This window comes from Peromyscus leucopus, chromosome 1 (assembly GCF_004664715.2).
Source record: "Peromyscus leucopus breed LL Stock chromosome 1, UCI_PerLeu_2.1, whole genome shotgun sequence".
Lineage (NCBI taxonomy): Eukaryota > Metazoa > Chordata > Mammalia > Rodentia > Cricetidae > Peromyscus > Peromyscus leucopus.
In genome coordinates, this window is record NC_051063.1 from 147,163,398 (window position 1) to 147,182,731 (window position 19,334).

General features: G+C 46.9%; 1 protein-coding gene across 1 annotated transcript in view; it reads right to left on the reverse strand.

Moving 5' to 3' along the window:
- Chsy1 (chondroitin sulfate synthase 1) overlaps positions 1 to 16,179 on the reverse strand; it is a 70,119-nt gene extending 53,940 nt beyond the window's left edge. Inside the window, exons 1-2 of the mRNA XM_028872814.2 lie at positions 15,848 to 16,179; positions 122 to 617 (exon numbers count right to left, since the gene is read on the reverse strand). Coding sequence (XP_028728647.1) covers positions 122 to 617; positions 15,848 to 16,164 — 813 coding nt within the window. The 5' untranslated portion in view covers positions 16,165 to 16,179. The remainder of the gene's footprint in view (positions 1 to 121; positions 618 to 15,847) is intronic.
- Positions 16,180 to 19,334: the final 3,155 nt, after the last annotated feature.

Genomic DNA, 19,334 nt, shown 5'->3' on the forward strand with positions numbered 1-19,334 from the left:
GTACTAGTAATTTATACCAACTTTAACCCTAAAGAGGCTCATATTGCTAGTTTCCTATGATTGATCCCGAACTCAAAAGCAAAATTGATGGGTTTTCCCCTGTAAAGAATTCTGCTCTTACCTCATATGACCAGACACACTGCACGCCTGCGAACCTCCGGACACATCTTCCCACCTCTACGTCCTCATGGGTGGTGTACATTTCCCGGAGACACTTGCCAATGTGTGGTGCCATTCTCCGAAGCACCTCCCGGCTCAGAATCACACCGGGTCCTCCCATGCAGAAATTCTCTCCAGGCTCAAGGGCCAGTTTCCCCATTTCTTCTGTGGTGCCCAGTCCTGTCTGCCCAAGAAAGAGGGGCTCGCTGCTATTCAAACTCCTCAGAAAACTCTCCAGACGATCTCCTTTGATGTAAACATCATCATCTGCTCTCATAAACCATTCGTACTTGTCCAAGTAGTGGTCATGCATGTACTTGAGCATCATGAAAGACTTCTTCTGGGGTGGATAGGAGTCATCTACACCCCGCAGTGGCACTATGGGAATGGGTATAGATGTATCTGAACCCTCGCTAGAGAAGAATTCAACTTTCCCAGGAATTGTCTTGGACCATGTTCTGGAAATAAAATAAATAGTGATTAGAGGACAGTTGTTTTCAGAAATGAATGTATCCACTCATTTGAATCTCTGTGTGACTGCTTCTAACATCTGGTTTGCGTTTGCCTGCCTCTTCTAATGGAAGCCCCCATTGAGTATTACAAAGTTCAGATTCATTTTCAGAAGAACCCCAACTACAGGGAGGGTGAAGTCTTAAAGGATCACTAACTTTTAGTTACAATTGATAACTAAATTGCTAAGGCAAGCTCTGGGTTGGCCAGTCAACTTTTGGATTTCATTAACTTCTACTGACAAGCTCCTCAGCTCGTAAGGATGGCTAAGTGCTAAAGGCGCAAGCTGCCACGTCTCATCACCAACCCAAGTTCACTCCAGGGCCCATGTGGTTGAAAGAGAACTGAATCCTACAAGCTGTCCTCTGACCTCTACAAGCCCGCGTGCACACGCCCATATACTCCCACAAAGTAAACAAAATGCAAAAATAAATAAATAAATAAGTGACCACAAAATCAAATTTTGCAGTCAACAAATCTTGCTGCAAAGCTCAAGTGCTAAGACAGATGCAATGGGTGAACTGAACCACAGCTGGAGTCAGGGCAGTCCCCAAGACAGATGCAATGGTGAACTGAACCACAGCTGGAGTCAGGGCAGTCCCCAAGACAGATGCAATAGTGAACTGAACCACAGCTGGAGTCATGGAGCAGTCCCCAAGACAGATGCAATGGTGAACTGAACCACAGCTGGAGTCAGAGCAGTCCCCAAGACAGACACTGTCAGGAGGGTCACACGTGCGTGCACACACTATCAGCATGAACATGTTCTGAAAGAAAGCAGCACACAGACAGAGGGGAGCCAGAACAGAAAATGCTTCCCTGAGGCAGGGTAAATGCCAGGATACTAAGGCTGACCCGGGGGTGAGAGCACAACAGTTTGCTATGTGAGAAGATGGAGGGAAACCTCAACTGAACTAGAGGTGGGGTCCACCAGAGAAGGGGTCCTCTATGGTATGACAGCTCCAGAAGGCACCAAAAGGAACAGCACAGGAGAAGAAGAAAAGGGAATCCCGGTGCGGACTGGAAGGGAAAGAAGCTGGAGGTGGAGTTTTTTAAAAGGCTCTGCTTCAGGCCAGACAGAAGTAGATCAGTAATCAATGAAATGGAAACAAAGTGTCCAGTTACGAAGAACTAATTTAAGGTAATCATAAAGTCCTTCCCAGTGCTTCAGGCTACTGCTAAGAACTTAAGTAATTTAGCTATAATCATTCATTTATATGGACTACTTCCCAGAAAAACATGTTAAGAGAACAAAGAAATACAGGCTGAATAGCCTTTATCTGGAGTTTTTCACATTTTAAAATATGTGTATAGATTCACCAGTCATGTATCCCCTGACTGAAACAGCCAAGTGTCCTGAGCCCTGCCACTGGCAGAATTGAGCACTGCTCTCAAAGTTTCATATTTTAGAGCATTTTGAATTTCCCTATTAGAGCTGCTCAATTTGTAGTAAATTTAATATTAAGAAAATCAAGGCCTAGCATGGCGGTGCACATCTTTAATCTCAGCACTCTGGAGGCAGGCAGCTGGATCGTTGCAAGTTCAAGGTCAGTCTGATCTACATAGCTAATTTCCAGGCCAGTCAGGGCTATATAGTGAGACCCTGTCAAATGTAGGACTGGGAGAAGAAAATAAAATCCTGAACTACAAATACAGACTACTGGTAGAGTGTTTGCTCAGGATGTGCAAGGCCAGAGGTTCAATTCCCAGTCTCACTGTCTCTGTCCCCTCCCCTCAGTTTCCAAGTTCTTCATAAATTTTAATTTATTTAAGCAGTACAACTGTATTTCTGCAGTGAAATGGTGGCTTGGACCAACTAAACCTACACGTATTTTTAATGGAGATTACTGGGAGAAAAGCACCATTAAAAACCATTGTAGGCCAGGTATACAGTACTCCCAGTGCTCAGAAGAGTGAGCAGGAAGAGAGCAGGCTGGAGGTCAGCCTAGGCTACTTAGGGCAACTCTGCCAAAAAGAAAAAAAGTAGGGAAACTGGAATCGGAAGAGCTGGAGGTAGGGCAGGCATACTTCCACACTTCTCTACAGTACAGGAGACTGGAAGTACCACACACAGGACATAGAAATCACCATCCTAACCACCTCCAAGTGCACAGGCAACACACTCAGCACTCAGTGCTGCCTGGCCATCACCACCATCCAATTCTAGAACATTTCCCATCTTGCAAAACTGAAATTCTAAAATTGTTTTTAGAATTTTAAATGAGATACTTCAAAAACAAAAGACTAGTTTTCATTTAACTTCCTAATCAAGATGTAGGGAATAAAAATAACCAAACTGTCTCGTTCAAATTGAGGAAAACATTCAATTGCATAAAACTTTCTATCAAATTCCTCTCAAAAAGTCCAAGGATTGAATATAAATGGTTTTCTCCTATCTAGGTATCAACTACGAGGTCTGTCACCGTTTCATTTACCAGCAGCAAACACTGCTAATGGTAAGCCAATCAAAAACTAGAAACCGCACCCTGTATCAGGGACATCAGAGTCTGGAAAAGCACATCTTAGAATGCGTGAGACACTGTAGTTAATGTTGTCCCAATGCCTGCGTACTGATATTAACACATCTGGATATTCTACGCCACTCAGCTCTTTAAGAAAGAATCATGAAACAAATGTCACAGAGAACTCTTAACACATTACAGATTCTATACCAGGTACTATATTTCAGTTTCACAAAGGATATGCTCTTTTAAATAAATTTAAAAAAAAAATGGCGAGCTGAAAAAATAGCTCTGTAGTTAAGTACATTTGCTATCTTTCAGATATCTTTCAGGCTCCCAGCACCACACAGAGCAGCTTACAACTGTTTATAACTCTACTTCCAAGGGATCCTCTTCTAGCCTCCAACACACACGACAGAGAGAGACAGACAGACAGACCGACTCACATATACACATAAAATAAAAATAAATCTGTAAAAAAAAAAAAAAAAAACCAACCATACATTCATGGTAACACGTGGCTATCATCCCTCCTCAGGAGGCAGATGTAGGACAGGACCACATCAGACCATGAGTTTGAGATCAGCATGGGCAACGTAGTGAGATCCCGTTTCAAAAAGCAAAATGAAGCAAAAAGGGTAAAATAAACACAGGATAGATGAACAGTTAATGTAAGGAAAAGCCAACTCTATCCATAAAGGGACAAGTCCTTTGGCACATGCCTACAACATACAGAATGTATGATATCTACAGGTACTCTTGTGATCATGTCTGTACAAGGTCCTTTTAAGCCAAGTTGCCCTGATTCTGCTCTCCTTACACACTAATGTTTGGGCTTCCTTGTTTTCTTTCAGTCACACTAATTCCTTGAAAATGTAAATAATCACAATGTTTGGCATATAACAGAGGTCAGTGAACACATGGAATGAGAACTGGCCCCTCCTATACAGCGAGTGGCTTACAGATGCTGTATGTTGTGTTTGCCAAAGGACAAAAACCACTTCCAGATGAGCCTCACATTAACTGTCTATCAGCCCAGCCATATCCCTACAATTCGCACAAGAAGAAAATCAATTTACTCAAAGCCTAAACAAGAAAAGAATTATTCAGAGGGAAAAGTCAGAAGCCCTGTGTGTTGAAACACAAATGTAACTCAGAGCTAAATAATGTGCATCATCTTATGACGGAATACAAAAGGGCAGTGACTGAAAGCAACTTAACTGCCTATCAGTATTAGTAAGCCATGTGCCTTGCACTAAAATGAGCTGACTAAACAACTTAACTGCCTATCAGTATTAGTAAGCCATGTGCCTTGCACTAAAATGAGCTGACCAGACAGACCAAGTTCAAAGGAATACTAGAGCAACCAGCCCCAGAAGCCATGAAAATACTGGAGCCAGAGGTCTGTTACTGGGGAGATGCAGCAGCTAAGGTGATTCCTGTCTTCAAAGAAGCAGCCTATTAAGGAGATAGGCATTCTGCAGTGCTTGGGCTCCAAAGCACACTGCTGGGATGAGTCCTGACTCCACTTTCGGCACGGCCTGAGGGTGACTTCCTAAGGAAGGCGGAAGCTTGAAAATAAGGTAGTAAAAGAAGAGACAGGAGAGTGTGGGCTGAGCATGGACCAGTCAGATTTAAGACTGCACTGTAGTGACGGCAGTATGGAAAGGAATTCTCACCTTTCTGACTAAAAACCTAAACCCTCAAGCCATGTACTGCATTAGAATTGTGTTTACCTCTCAACTTCAGACATTGTTTTAGGTAGAATCCTAATAAGAATGTGAATTTTAAGTGTTTTTACTTAAAACACTAGGCTCTTTCATATTAGACTGAAGATGGAAATTCATTTCTGCCTGGCACTGTTTCCCAGTGCCCCAGGCAGAACGCATGCAGAACATACCAGTAACACAGCCGTCACGGATGCGATTAATGTCTCAACTGTGACTTGAAATGGTGTAATTTGTCCAAGAAGAGAAAGCAATTAATTTTAAAAAGAGACAATCCAACCTCAAGCCCTCCTTAAAAGCTCCTCTGCGTCTTTCGGTAGCCCCACCCAATTATTATCCAGTCCTTTTTAGGTAACCCAGGGCAAGCCTCATGTTGTCTTTTCTATTCTAATTGAAGGGTGGTTTGAGGAAAATCATCTCATGAATTCTTTGCAAACCCTCCAATCTTAAGAAATTATGATCTTTTCAATTAGGGTTCCACAGAGTGAATGTAATCTGGAACATAACTCATTTCACTATCCTGAGGGAGGAGGAGGAGGAAGGGAAGACATTCATAATTTCAAATTGAAGGCAATGCTGCTGAGCAAGCAAGCCTGCCCTCCTGTGATCAAAACAGGTCAAGTTCCAGAATTTTCATAAGCAAATGTCTGCTTGGCCATCAACACATTTGCTGCCTGGAGCTCTCAATGGAAATGACAGAACATTTGCAAAGGTCCTTGCCAGAAAGCTCCATTTTCAATGGACTGATACCCAACTCTTCTACAGCCCAGATAAGACAGCTGAAACTCGAGAGTGCCAAGGAAACTTTCTATTTCCTCCCCAAGTTTCTAAAAGCTATCCCCTGGACCACATTAAAGCGCAACTAAGAAATGCAGCTGGACAGCTGGCAGCCTGGCCAAAGAATGCCTGTGTTGAGTTAGGGCTTTGTGTCCATCTCCACTTCTACTCAATTTCATTGTAAGAAAAACTGCATCTACAATACAAACATTGTCCTGGGTAAGCATCCATACCGTATGCCTAAGTTTACAAAGCAGGAAACGAGGGCTAAGAATGGAGCAAGTGATAGAGTGTATGCCTGGAAGTGCAAGGGCCTGGACTCTATTCCCCTACACACACACACACACACACACACACACACACACACACACACACACACAGTAAAAAGGCAGGGAAGATTATACATATATATATCCTGGCTTACTAAATACACAAAATGATGTACAATTTGACCCTAAAGTTTTCACAGTGGTTGTTTCTAAATGGGTAATTAGAAAATACTTAATTTGGGGCTAGAGAGATGGCTCAGCAGTAAAGAACACCGGCCCCTTTTCTGGCTTCCTTGGCACTAGGCACGTATGTGGTACACAGACATGCATTGAGGCAAAACACCCACACACATAAAGTAAAGTCTTACCAACATTGCTGCCTAAACATGACCTGAATAAGGACAACAACAGCCATGCTAACATGAACTGAGGGGGTGAGGGGGGGAAGGCAGGAAGGGGACGGGTATTTCAACCCTACACAAATAACTACAGGCAATTGAGGCATGTTGAGAGCAGGAGTAATTTGTCTTCCCCAGGGAAGAGCAAACCAACTAGTTACCTAATACCAAATGGTCAGCCCTAAACACACACACACACACACACACACACACACACACACACACACACATATATACAAGTAACATTATACAGGCTGAGCAGGTTGTAGTTATGTACTTAGGAACACAGGCGCGCGCGCGCGCGCGCACACACACACACACACACGTGCGCAAACGTTAACAACACTTTAAAGAAAAAAGAGGTTATGAATTTGAAAGAGATGGTGCATACATGAGGTTTAGAGAGAGAAGGGGGAAATGATGTAGTTATAATCTCAAAAAATGTTTAAATTGCTAAAAAAGTAAAAAAAAAATCTTGAAAAGAAAAGATTACTTTTTATTTTCTACACCTTCTACAACAGAGATGTATCTTTAGAACCAAGAAAAAACTCCCCAGGGGAAGCTTTGTGTAACAAGAAAAAAAGAAATACAAAACAGTTTATTTCGTAATAACCTGTCCAAGACGCAAATCAAAGAAAAGTGGCATTAGACTGAGTTTCTCCTTTATTTCTAAAGTTCAATAGTTATGCAAATTTTTGTAATTAAAAAAGTGGAGAGACTTTCTATTCCACAAACTCACTCTTACACATGTTGCCTGCGGTTACAGAGTGCTAAGTCTGAACGGCTACGATCACCTCAGACACTGCTCCTCAGTTGTGGCTGAGTGGCTGGAGTCTAAGGAGGAGGACAGAATGCCTTGTAGAATTGATGGACACTAGCTAGTAAATGTATATAATCCTTTCTGCTACAGAATTGAAGATCAAGTAACCAAGATGCATGCATGAGGAGAAAATGAGCACGAGAACCACAGGAAAGAGAGAAGAGGAGATAACCCAGAGCAAAGCAAGGGCAAAACCTTGGTGAATGAAGGGGCTGGCTTTCCTTGTTCTGTGCCAGGGCAAACTGGGACAGCCGGAGCACTCCTAGGAGGTGTCCCTCAAACTGGAGCAAACTCTGTTCAGACCTGAGACCACCGTGTCACCCATGTGTGCTAACAGTGGCCCACTTTCAGCTGCACACACTCTAGGAGAAGTCACGAAACTGCCCGATTGCTGAGGGCTAAGTGTAAAAACTATGTCAGACACTAAGCGCTGGGAGTAAATCCTCCTCCAGGCCCACTACCGAAGCAGAAGGCGGGAAAGCTGCTCTGTGGGAAGCACAGTCTGAGGTGGCAACAGTCCATCAGTCCTCTCAGAGAGTGTACAGGAGGAAGACGCTGTTCTCCGCTGTCAGTCGGAGCATCACAGGGACCTGTGAAGACTCAGCTGTCTCTCAAGGCAGAGGACATCCGATAATTGATTGACCAGAGCTGGTTCTATCTCAGTACTAGGAACTCTACTTTAAATGTCCTTAGTACCTCTGTAAGTACGTGGTTTCCGGGCATATGGTTTCCTCTTTTTAAGTCAACTGACTTACTGTCCTCAAGACATGAGTAATCTCAAACTATTACGGAAATAAGTGAAAAATATAACAGAGAATAGTGGGGAAATTATTTCTAAAGGCTAAATTATAGTCTTTACTGCTGATCCTTAAACACAGACTTGCTGGGAAAGCAAGTATAAAGAAGTATTTTTGCTGGGCAAAGCAATGCATACCTTACAATCCAAGCACTTGGGAGGTTGAGGCAGGAAGATAACCAGTTTGGCTGTATTATATACCAAAATCTTGTCCTAAAAAGGGGCGGAGGGTGGAGGGAACACCTGCTCAGTTGAACTGCTGCCAGAGTGGATTACAACTTCCTACCTCAACAGTGCTCTGGATAGTAGTCCAGAAGGCATTTCCAACTACTAGGCACTAAGAGGAGCCGGTCCCGAGCCCAGGTTCACAACCAACAATGAGGACGCTCACCAAGAGCCCACAACACACCTTTTTTGAAACCTAAGAATGAAAATGCAGAGCATAAATGACAAACAGTGCATTGTAGCCTCCTGCAGGCTCCAGCTGAGCACCACAAACCCTCTGAACAACTTCTGTACTGCTGCTTTATATTTATACTTCACGTTCATGTGTTTCCCTGAGTTACAGTTCTCATTAGTCCCAATAAGTGTCTTTGCTGGGGGTAGGGGAGTATACATCAACAAAATGTAAGTTTTCAAATCTTAGGAAAAAAGTTTGATCAAAGAAGTTATGTTAATAATAAAACCACCCTGGGCTTACTCTTGTAGCTCAGTGTCCTGGTGCTGTGGGATGCTACCTGGAATCAGCCCGTTTATCAATGGCCACGAGCTACCCTTGAGTCAACAATCACGGGCTGCTTTGCAGCCACTCACTCTCACCAAGTGGAGGACTCTGAAGTATGGCTGTCCACAGGAAACGCAGGCCCAGTAAGGCATTAGCCGACAGCTAATGAACACGAGCCCAGCAGAATGACAGGTGTCACTCACTCGGCAGCCTCTGCAGCCAGCCTATCACCTCACCCACAACTGCTTCCTGGTTATCGTCAGTTCTTTCACAGTGGGGACAGGAGTACTGATAAGCCCAAGGAAACAGTCCACTCAGATAAGGAGGGCAGCCTTGCACACACTTCAACCACTTCCACCTACCCTTTGTCTGCCTGGCTTGGCAACCTAAAAACTCCTTCAGCTTATGACTGGGTTTAACTCTAAGGCAAGCCCTCCTGTATGGACTTTCTTACCATCCGAATCCTGCACACACACCTACCTGTGGCCATTACCATCAGAAACAAACTTAACAAAGCCTCCGAATAGCAAGACCGCCAGCTGGACTTCCAACACAGATCCTATCAAGCTACTCTCATGCTGAAATACCACTGCTGGCTCTACAAAACTCAAGTTCCTGAGTCTGGTACATGTCAGGTTCAAAGGACTCCAATTCCCCAATCTCCAAAAGGTAGTCCAAATACTCAGAAATGGGCTCAGCCTGGACTACAGGATGATTTCTGGTGGTTAGATAAAGGCCAGTATTCCCCGGGAGTTCCCCTCTACCAAAAGGAGCCATCTCCCTTCCTCTGGCAGAAGAACAAATGGCTGCCTGTACTGACTCTCAGCATATCTAAGCTCACGCTGGCCTCCAGTCTCCTTCAGTATCACAAGTCCCTGTTACACATTTCCAAGTCCAGGCTAGCATCCTAGCTCCTCTCACCTCCTTCCCTGTCCTAAACTCCCTCCAGCTCACAGGTTTTCCTCCGCCAGCTAATGATTCTCTATAACCCTGCTAGTCTCATATCACCCTCCCCCACTGCTTCTCTGACTGTTTTCCATATTTTCTATCCCCTCTCCTGCCATAGTCCTGGCCAGGTCCAGTCTTGCTGGCCATGTTCAGTCGACTTCTTTCTCTCTGTGCTCTGGACTCTTCCAGATGCCTCTGGCTGCTCGCTCTCGCTCTCTCTCTCTCTCTCTCTCTCTCTCTCTCTCTCTCTCTCTCTCTCCCCCCCCCCATCTACACTAAAAACCTTCCCCTTAACTATACCATTCTACAACACGCAGGTGCCTTTTCTCAGCCTGGCCCTCGGTGTCCTTGCCATCATGCCCAGGGCTCACAGCCCAGCTCCCAGGAACTATCCCTCCTCATTACCCACCATTACCATTTCCTGCTACTTCATGACTTAGAAAACATGCTATCGTCTCTGTTTCTAAACTCTACACATCCTTCAAGGCTCAGAAGGGAAGAAAGGGCTGGAGTGCGGGTGAGATCGCCCTTGATCCTTCTTTTGGCACCAAGTGTGAGCCCTTCTGCACACTTTCCAACAGGTACCTTGTGAGCTCTTGTCAATCAACACAGTCTTCATTTCTTCAACTAGACTGGGCTCTGGAGGGCTTGAAGCCCAGTATTGGTAATCTTTCATTAACTAACAACTCAAAAAAGTTGGACAGCAAAAAGTCAGACTGCCAGTGGAACAAGAACACGTGTCATTTTCTGCTGACAACCACACAATCCTCACACAAAACCTTCAAACCCTGAGAGAGAAAACTACACTCAGTTCAGGATCACATCTTACAGCAGTCTTTTTCTACGAATAATTCATAACTTGAAATTAGTTATGCTCCAAAGTACACTTAAAAGTTGATTATTTGGATTTTACGTGTAAACACCTTCCACATTAGTATTTTCCAAACAGAACTGCGTGGAAGAGGGCAACTGAACTGTTTCAAGATAAACACAGTTTACTCAGCCCAAGAAGTGAGGAAATCACTGAGATATATTAGGAAGAAGCAGCTCATTAAGGCTGGCAAGAGGAACAGTCTGCCTAGTTTCAAAGCATTAGGAAGGGTCATTAACTGACAAAGTTATCTTGAGTAAGAGTCCTGTATCTAAAGATAGTGTGTCTCTTCCCACTCATCTGCACACTAATGCTAACTACCCCTACACAACCAATCACATCTTCGGAGGAAGGAAAAAAGAACCCAAGAGACGACTGTTTCCCATCTTTAGGACAGGGTCAGTAAGACCCAAATAACTGTGATGTTACGTTAACTCAGTGCTGTTTCACTTCGTGTGTGTATGTGTGCAATGCTGCACATGACTGGGAAACAGGCATCGTCTTCAAGAATGCTGTCTGCTTCTGAAACAGTCTCACTGGCCTGGAACTAACAAGTTAGGCTAAGCTGGCTGTCCAGTAAGCCCCAGAAATCCTATACAGTCCTCTCCCTGTACCTGAGTCCCAGACTAGAACTCAGGGCCTTGTACCTTGCAAGCACTTTCCTGACCAGGCTTATTCCGCCCAACCAAAGCTCAGTGTCCTGAGCATTAAAAACAGATGGGGGTGGGGAGAAGAGCTGGGTATGCCAGCAAACACGCCTGTGATCTCAGGACTCAAGAGGCTCAGGCAGGAAAACTCCAAAATTATCCCTAGCTCCTTAGCAAGGTATTTTTTAAAGACTTTAAACTGGAGGAGCACAGGTTCCTTGGAGGCTGGAGCTGAAGCAGTTACAAGCCACCGGATGCGGCTTGGGCTGTCTTTTCCTTCTCAGAGCAGAGCAGAAAAAGAAAGATTTCCTTTAAGAACATCCTCAGGGGGCTGGCTGTAATCCTAGCTACCTGGAAGCTAAAGCAAGCTCAAGGTCAACCTGGACAAGGGAGTGAGACCCCTGTCTCATTTGAAAACTCAACGGGGCTGAGAGGGTGACTTTTTGAACTTAAGGAGGAAAAACAAAAGCCAGGCCCAGGTTATAGTAACTTTGCTTGCAATACCAGAACTCAGGAGGCTGAAGGGCAGGAGGATCACTAGTAATTCAGGGCCAGCCTGAACTACAAAGTGAGTCTCAAAAAAACAAATCAACAATAAAAATGGGGCTGGAGAACTGACTCAGTGGGCAAGAGCACTGGCTGCTCTTCCAGAGGACCCAGGTTTGGTTCCCAGCACCCACACAGTAGCTCACTATCATCTATAACTCCAGTCTCTGGGGATCTGAGGCCCTCTTCTGGCCCCCTTGGGAACCAAGCACACACATATGGCTCACAGACATACATGCAGGCAAAACACTCATACAAGTTTAAAATAAAATAGTAACAGTAAAGGAAAAGACAGGTCGAATTATTTGAACATTTAGCTTCTATATGTTTAAAAAAAAACTAAGAAAAAATACAAAAATTGAAGAAAATATGTACCACAGTAATGCCAGACATCCAATCAACCTGTTGATAATTAGCACAAATTACTACATGAATCATATTTTGAAGTAAAAATAGACAACTTTGCAGGTGAGTCTATGTGAATCTTTTTCTATATTTATCTACAGAATCTCAGCTACCCATCTCCCTTTCTGCTCAAAGCCTCAAGTGGCTTTTCCATTCACTTGGAATACAATTCCATGAGTCTGAACATTCAGACCCAGCTCCTTCTTTTATGGCTTTCTTGGGGTTCCTTTCCAAGCTGGCTTCTGCCTCTCAGCATCTAGCTTTCCCTTTGCCGATGTGTCTATCAGTAACAGTCACACAACAGTCTTTCACTATCTGACCCAATGGCCCCTTTCCCTAAAGCCTCTCAACCACCTACGACAGACAGGACACCACCCTGCCCAGCCGTTCTATTTTCTCTGCTGTGCTCATCACTAGCCCAGAACCCTTTTTAGAGCCTGTCCCTAGAACTAGCAGACTAAAGATCTGTCTTGCTGTGCCCTCAGACTCGGGTTTTGGATCCACAAGGGCCATGCAGACCATCTGCTTTACAAAGAGCTGAACTGTACCTAAGTGCACCTAAATGTTTTAATGAGTCAGGATCGCTCCTGTGAGCAGAACAGCTAGAAGACACCACATCAACCAAAGCTGGCTCCAGCTGGTCTCTATCTGGTACACTTTGAGTTTCATTTTGCCTACTTTCAAAAATGTTTCGTGTCTGCTATTAGCTATCATTGCCTGGCTGTCTCTCAGTGGGGCCCAGCCTCACTCTGTATGTACAGCAGGCCTATAAAATAAGAGTATATACTAATGGGGCTCTTCTACAGTCAGAGCACTACACTGAAGTAACTGCAGTGCAGACAAGCATACCTTCCTGGACTTTTCTAGGGCTTCTTAGCTCCCTCCTGGATCTCAATTCTCAGAAGAAAAAAGTTGCCAGTTACTGGTCCCAAAGCATAAATTCTGACATTTCCAATATCTTATATCACAATGACCTCTTACTGAAAATGTTAGCATCTCCTTCATCTATAAGCCAAGCAGTAGTTTTGTTAAATTGGAGGCAGAGGGGGATGACGAGGACAACAATCTGAAGGAGCTTTTGTTTGGTTTTTAAAGACAAAGTCTCATGTCATCAGGCTGGCCTTGAACTTCTAATCTGCCTGCCTCCACCTCTTCGATGCTAGGAGTCTTTCCTCTGAGGAAGAACAAGCAGGTGTGGTGGTACATGCCTGTAATTCCTAGCACTAGAAGGCTGGAAGGTTCAATTTAATCTAGTCTGGTCTACACAGAAAATCAAACGAAAATTCACTTTTTAGGAGAAACATAACACTGAGCACACCCACTTCCAAACTCAGGTTCCACCTTGTGCTCCAAGATTCAAGAATCAAGCTATTTTCACACAGTACTATACATGGATGTTCCAACTTAAGAGCTCAGTGTGGACTTCTGGCCCAGGCTGCAAAGAACAGTAAAACTGTAATAATAACTTACAACCCAATAACCTCCCTCTCAATTCAGGCCTTTCCTGAAAGCTCCCTAAGGCTAGTCAATCTAACTACAGGGCTGAGAGGCAGAGGCCCTGACCTGTGCTCCTCTTTCTTCAGAACACAGATAAAGAGTAAGTCAGAACAGGGAAGAAATGACCGGTGGATGCAGTGTTTCCTAGAAACAACTCCTCCTTTGTTAGAGGAAGAAACCAAGAGAAAGCATTTCTACTTCCCCACTGCCTAAAAGAAAACAGACAAAGAGAATATCTTAACATTAAAGAAAGGAAGCCAAAGGACCACATACACTGCACTTCGTGGTGGGCTTTGGGAGACCACGGCCAGTCACAAAACAGCAGCACTAGTGTACACTACCTCTCCTGGGTACCGCTGGCATGATGATCCCTACTGATTCATGTACACTGACTTCATAAGCACGAAATGTATGAGGGGCAGTTAGGAGTCAGATAATCTATTTGAACAAACTACTCTGGTAATTGTCTCCAGAGTTTTGATTTCATGTGACCTGTCACTAATTGGCAGTTTCATGGATTTATTTTCAAAACCATAAGTCAAACAATTTAGTGGGTTCTTCCTCAATTTAATTGTATTACTGGAAGGACATGTATTTATCTACTGGGTGTATGTTGTGTGGGAGGGCCAACGCAGCTCATGGCCCAGGTGGCCAAGTCAAGAAGACCATCTTGGGAAGGTGATTCTCTCCATCTACCATGTGGGATCTTCCTGGGGACCAAACTCAGGTTGTGAGGTTTATCAGCAGTCTCCTTTACCTACTGAGTCTTCCGAGGGGGAATGGGGGTGGGGAGTGGGGTGTCCTTTCTTTCTTTCCTTTTTTTTTTTTTTTTTTTTAGGCAGGGTCTCACTGTTGGTCACATCTGGCCTGGAACAATTTAGCTAGACCAGGCTGACCTGGAACTCACCGAGATCCCCTCCCCCCTCTGCCTTCTAAGTGCTGAAATTAAAGACCTGTGCTACCACATCTGTCCTCAACTTCTGATGAAGATTATTAAACCACAGGACATCTGGGAGTGAACTTTGACCTACTGGTCCTTACACTGCTCTGTTAGTCCCCACAGCCAGCCAGCCAGCCACCTGCACTCTAAGCTTCCCTGGCCACTCAGAACCTTTCTTGGCAGAACACGGCCTCTTGACTTGAGCGGCAGGAACGGTGGTCAAGCCATTCAAAGGCAGTCTCTGGTCACTCTCCAGCGCCTTTTCACCTTTTTCCTCAATCCCTCACTTGGCTTAAAGAACGGAGAGATCCGGCTATGCTTGTTCCTTTACACCGTCTACTGCCTGAAAACTTAGACCAGAAACCGGACTTAAAAGCCAAAGTTATAAAAGTGCCGGTTATAAATTTAAAACAAACAGCAACTATCGCAGCCTTGCTCAAAACGTTTGGCTCCAGAACATCTGTGCTCTGAAACCCTTCCTGTCACTGATTCTGTGCCTGGAGGAACTCGACTTCACCCGTACAGTAAAGGTTTCTGTACTTCACACACATACAAAATTCCACCAAATCCCTTCGCTCGAGTCTACACCCTTCTTCTATTTCAGATTCGCTCCAGTGCAGACGCATTTCTAACCATGCCCTCCATTCCCAAAGCATCTCCTTTCTAAAGGCTACTTTGGCTAATCCCTTTGTTAATCCTGAACACGATCGATCGGAGCCACTTCTATGACTCATTTGGCTTTACTAGGGCCCAGCTCCTTCCGAACAGGCACACACCTCTGTAACGGGGCGAGGGAACACCAGAATGTAGTCTTGCCTTGACTGAACCTATCGAATATGCTGTTTTCCCCCAAGATTCGTTCTCTCTACTTAACGAACCCGAGTGGGCACTCTCACTAAAAGGAGTGACTCTGAAAACCTTAAAGTGTGGCATGGAAGAGTCCCAGCCAGGTTAATTTAGGCAGGCTCTCCCTTTGCAAGGACAAAGTGCCTATTTTAGACTCAAATTATAACCTCTGCCTCCACTGTCGCAGGTACAACGTTCTGAATGTTTCCCATCACCTTATGGGAGAGACCCGTTCCTTTTAACAAAGAAGTCCTGGACACAGAAAGCTTATGCGTCTTGCAGGGGATCAGGGTGAGAGGCACACCCTGAGAAGCCAGCCTACTCCATCTAATCCCAAAGCCTTGCCCTTGAGCGTAGCTCTCACCATCCTCCTCTAACCCGGGCTGCCTGTGCCTGGAGTCGCCCGCACCTTCCCCGGCAGCCTCGGGAGAACCCTCAGGCCGCCCGCCTGCCCGCCGGGATGCGGGATGATGCAGGAGATGGTGCCCACGAAAAAGGGGCTCACCTGTAGGCGGCCACGGCGCGGGTCTGCAGGTATTTCTGGGCGGTCATGACTCCCACGAAGAGAAAGTTCCTGTCACGCGGGACGCCCTCCGCGGCCGAGCTGTGCGGCCAGAGCTGCGCCCCGCGCGCATCGCCCCGCGCCCCGCCGGGCTGCGACGCCGACTGCCCCGGCCGGCATCCCTCGGGACTGGGGCGCCGCCGCGGGCCCACACGCTTCAGCTCCGAGGCGCGGGGCAGGACGAGCCGCGAGGCCAGCACGAAGCCCAGCACGAGCCCGAGCAGCATGCTGAGCCAGGCGCGCCGGCCGCGCGCGGCCATGCCCGCGCCCCTCCGCCCGCCGGGCCGCTGTCCCCGCCACAGGCTCCGCGCGCCCTCCGTCCGCCGCCCCCGCCCGCGGAGGCCAGCCCGTCCTAGCGCCACCAGGCCCGGCCCGGGCAGCGCCGAGGCCGCCGCGGGCCCGCCGCGCCCATCGCGGCTCCCGAGCCGCCCGCAGGCCCCGCGCCGGCGCTTTGTTCCGCGCGCCCGCCCGCACCGCCGCGGCCTGCGCCTTTAAGAGGGGACCATGCCCCGCGCGCGCGGCCGGCGACTCCGGCGCGAGGCGGCGACGGCGACGGCGGCGGCGGCTCCTCCGGCTCGCGTCCCCCGGCTGGCTCGGCTCGGCTTGCGCTGCGCCCGCCCTCTCGGTGCCCTGCGCCGCCACTGCAGCTGCACATCCTCCGGCTTAGCGCGCCATTGCAAAGGAGCCCCTCACGTCACGCACCGCGCGTTATGAAGCGGCCCGCCGGCGGCGTGCCGTGGCCCCTCTCGGGATCCGTCCGCGCCTCGTGATTGGCGCAAAAGTGAATGGGGGGCAGTTCACGTGGCCAAAGTTTAACGGAGAAAAAAAAAAAAAAATAAGGCGTCCGCCCCGCAGTCTGCGGCCGGGCTGGAGGGGCGTGGGTTAGCACCGACGGGAGCCGTGCGGGCGGGACTCCGGCCCCGGCTAACCCGTTACCCGCGGCCACACCCCCGTCGCCCGCGCCCGGAGCCTGCGGCCCCGCTCCGCACGTGGACAGAGTTGAGCGGCTCCCCTGAGGCCCCTGGAGTCGCCACGCCCTTCCCTCCCCAAGTCGAGCTCCGGGCCCGATGGCCACGGCAGCCGCGTCCACACTGCCGCTTTGTACTCACCCGAGCGAATACAGCCACAGTTCCCCTCGGAACGTTTGGGGCGTGCGGGCTGGGGGCGAAGCGTGAATTGGCAAAGTGGCTACGGCTGGCCTCGAACTCAAAGACTCGCCTGCCTCTGCCTCCCGAGTGCTGGGCTTAAAGGATACGGAAGAGACGGCGGATGGATTAACATTAGATGATAGATATCTTTGTTGAGTCCCTGTGGGCAGGGAGTATCTCTCACCTGAGTCCCTTGGTATTTTTAAAGAGTCGATTTATAAAACGGATATGGATTGTGTACGCAGAGGTGTGTGTGCGTGTGCGTGTGCGTGTGTGTGTGTGTCTCCTTAGGAAGCACCCACCTTGTCTTTTGAGACAGGATCTCTCAGTCTTGGAGGTCACCAAGTAGGCTAGGCTCGCTGAATGGATTTTTAAGTTGGGTACCGGTTCCCCTTACACTTGCTCAGTCTGAACTTTTAGACATTTTGTTAAAACAAAAACTGCAGCTAGGGTACCCGTATGACAAATGTTTGTAAATACCAACTTTATTTCTTAGTCACCAGTATGTCAGGGTTATAACAGCCGAGTAGACACCTGGGCCTGAGTGGTTCTTTGAGACAGAAGTCTAATAGAGCCCAGATGGGCCTGGAGCTAGCTGAAGCTGAATATTATTCGTATCTTGAACTCCGTGTCTTCTTGCTTATGCAGCTGGAGTGGCCTGAATTCCAGGCCAGTGTGCCACCACCCTTGTTTAGAGGGTGCCACGGATCAAACCCTGAACCTCTGGTATGCCAGGCCAGAATTCTACCTTCTGAACTACAGCCCTAGAGCCTGGGAAGTTCTCATTTAATCAAACAAACAGAAAACAGAAACAGGCATTCGTGGGGCCGGGGGCATTTCTTGGGTCTGTTGTTCATGATTACTACTAGATCAAAAAACTGAAATATTCCAATTTAAATGGCAGAGCTGTGCAAGGTCCAGATTCCTCTCTGCCGCTGAATGGTGGTTACTCCTGTTTATCCTTTGGATAGTGCCACTTTCTTTGACACTTGTGATTTATTTCAGAAATAGTTTGTTACCTACCGCCCCGGACTCCCTCTGTAGGAGATGGTCCACATCTAAAAATAAAATATTCATTATGCAGTGAAGACAGTATTCCAGCAGTGGTCTTTGGGGGAAATACAGGACACACAGCCATGAATTACAGGCTGGGAAACCATGGAGAAAGGTTCCAGTAAGACCATAAACCACAAACGCCAAGAAGTCACCAGAGTCCCCAAATTCAGCAGCTGCCCCATAATTCACACTCATTTACATAAAGCACCAATCTGGCAAGACACAGATGTTCAATTTTGTGACAGTCAATGCCTTCACTATCTTCTAGCCTGCTTAAGACATGTCTGTATTTTCTAACCTCAAGTCCAATGAAAAGACAGAAATGTATGATGGGAATATGCTGAGAAGGTTGAACATCTTGTTCCCAGTTCCCGGCTTCCTAGAATCCCTCAGTTCCCAAGTCAACACCCTCATCCACCTCACCTCCTGATGAATAGAGAAGCTATGAGCTGAAGTTGCTCCTTGTAGACTTAAGATATTACATTCATTCAGAGTGTGTGTGTTTCTGCGCATGCTGTGGTACAGATGTCGGGGGCAGAGGACAACTTTCAGGACTCGGTTCTCCCTTTCCACCACGTGGGGCCTGACAATGGAACTCGGGTCATCAGGCTTGGTGGCAAGCACCTGTACCTGCTAAGCTATCTCGTTAGTCCCTTCTTGGAAACTGCCGATAGCACACATACGACCTGAGCCGGGGCTCATACGGGCCTCATGTTCAGCCTGGAATGGGATGTGAGTTCTACACGGAGTCCCTACTTGGCCAGGCTCAGAGCCTCAGAATCTGACAGTCCCTCTCCGCTGGAGCACACCCAGGGCTCTGCAGGAGTGGTTCTAGACTAGTGTTCCAAGATGTATTCAGAAGTGACGGATCACTGACTTTCCTGTTTGCCTGAGTGCGATTCTTTATGACATAATTAAAGCTGATCTCTGCCTACATTACATGCTCTCGTAAATTGCAGCTTTGTCCTCTCACACATTACATTTTCTCTGCGGCTAATACATTGATTGCCTGTTTAAAACAGGTATAACATTTCGTATGATTTGCTGCAGTTTCTTGGAATCCTTTGGTAAATACCTCAGTTGTTGGCAGTGTGCCTCCAACAACGGACAGAGAGAGTTCCCTGTAGGGGCTTCTTTAAAGACACAGCAGCTGGACTCAAGCCTCAAACAGGAGTCTCTGGACAACGTAGCCATCTTTTAAAAAAAAAGTTCAGAGATGCTCTTTT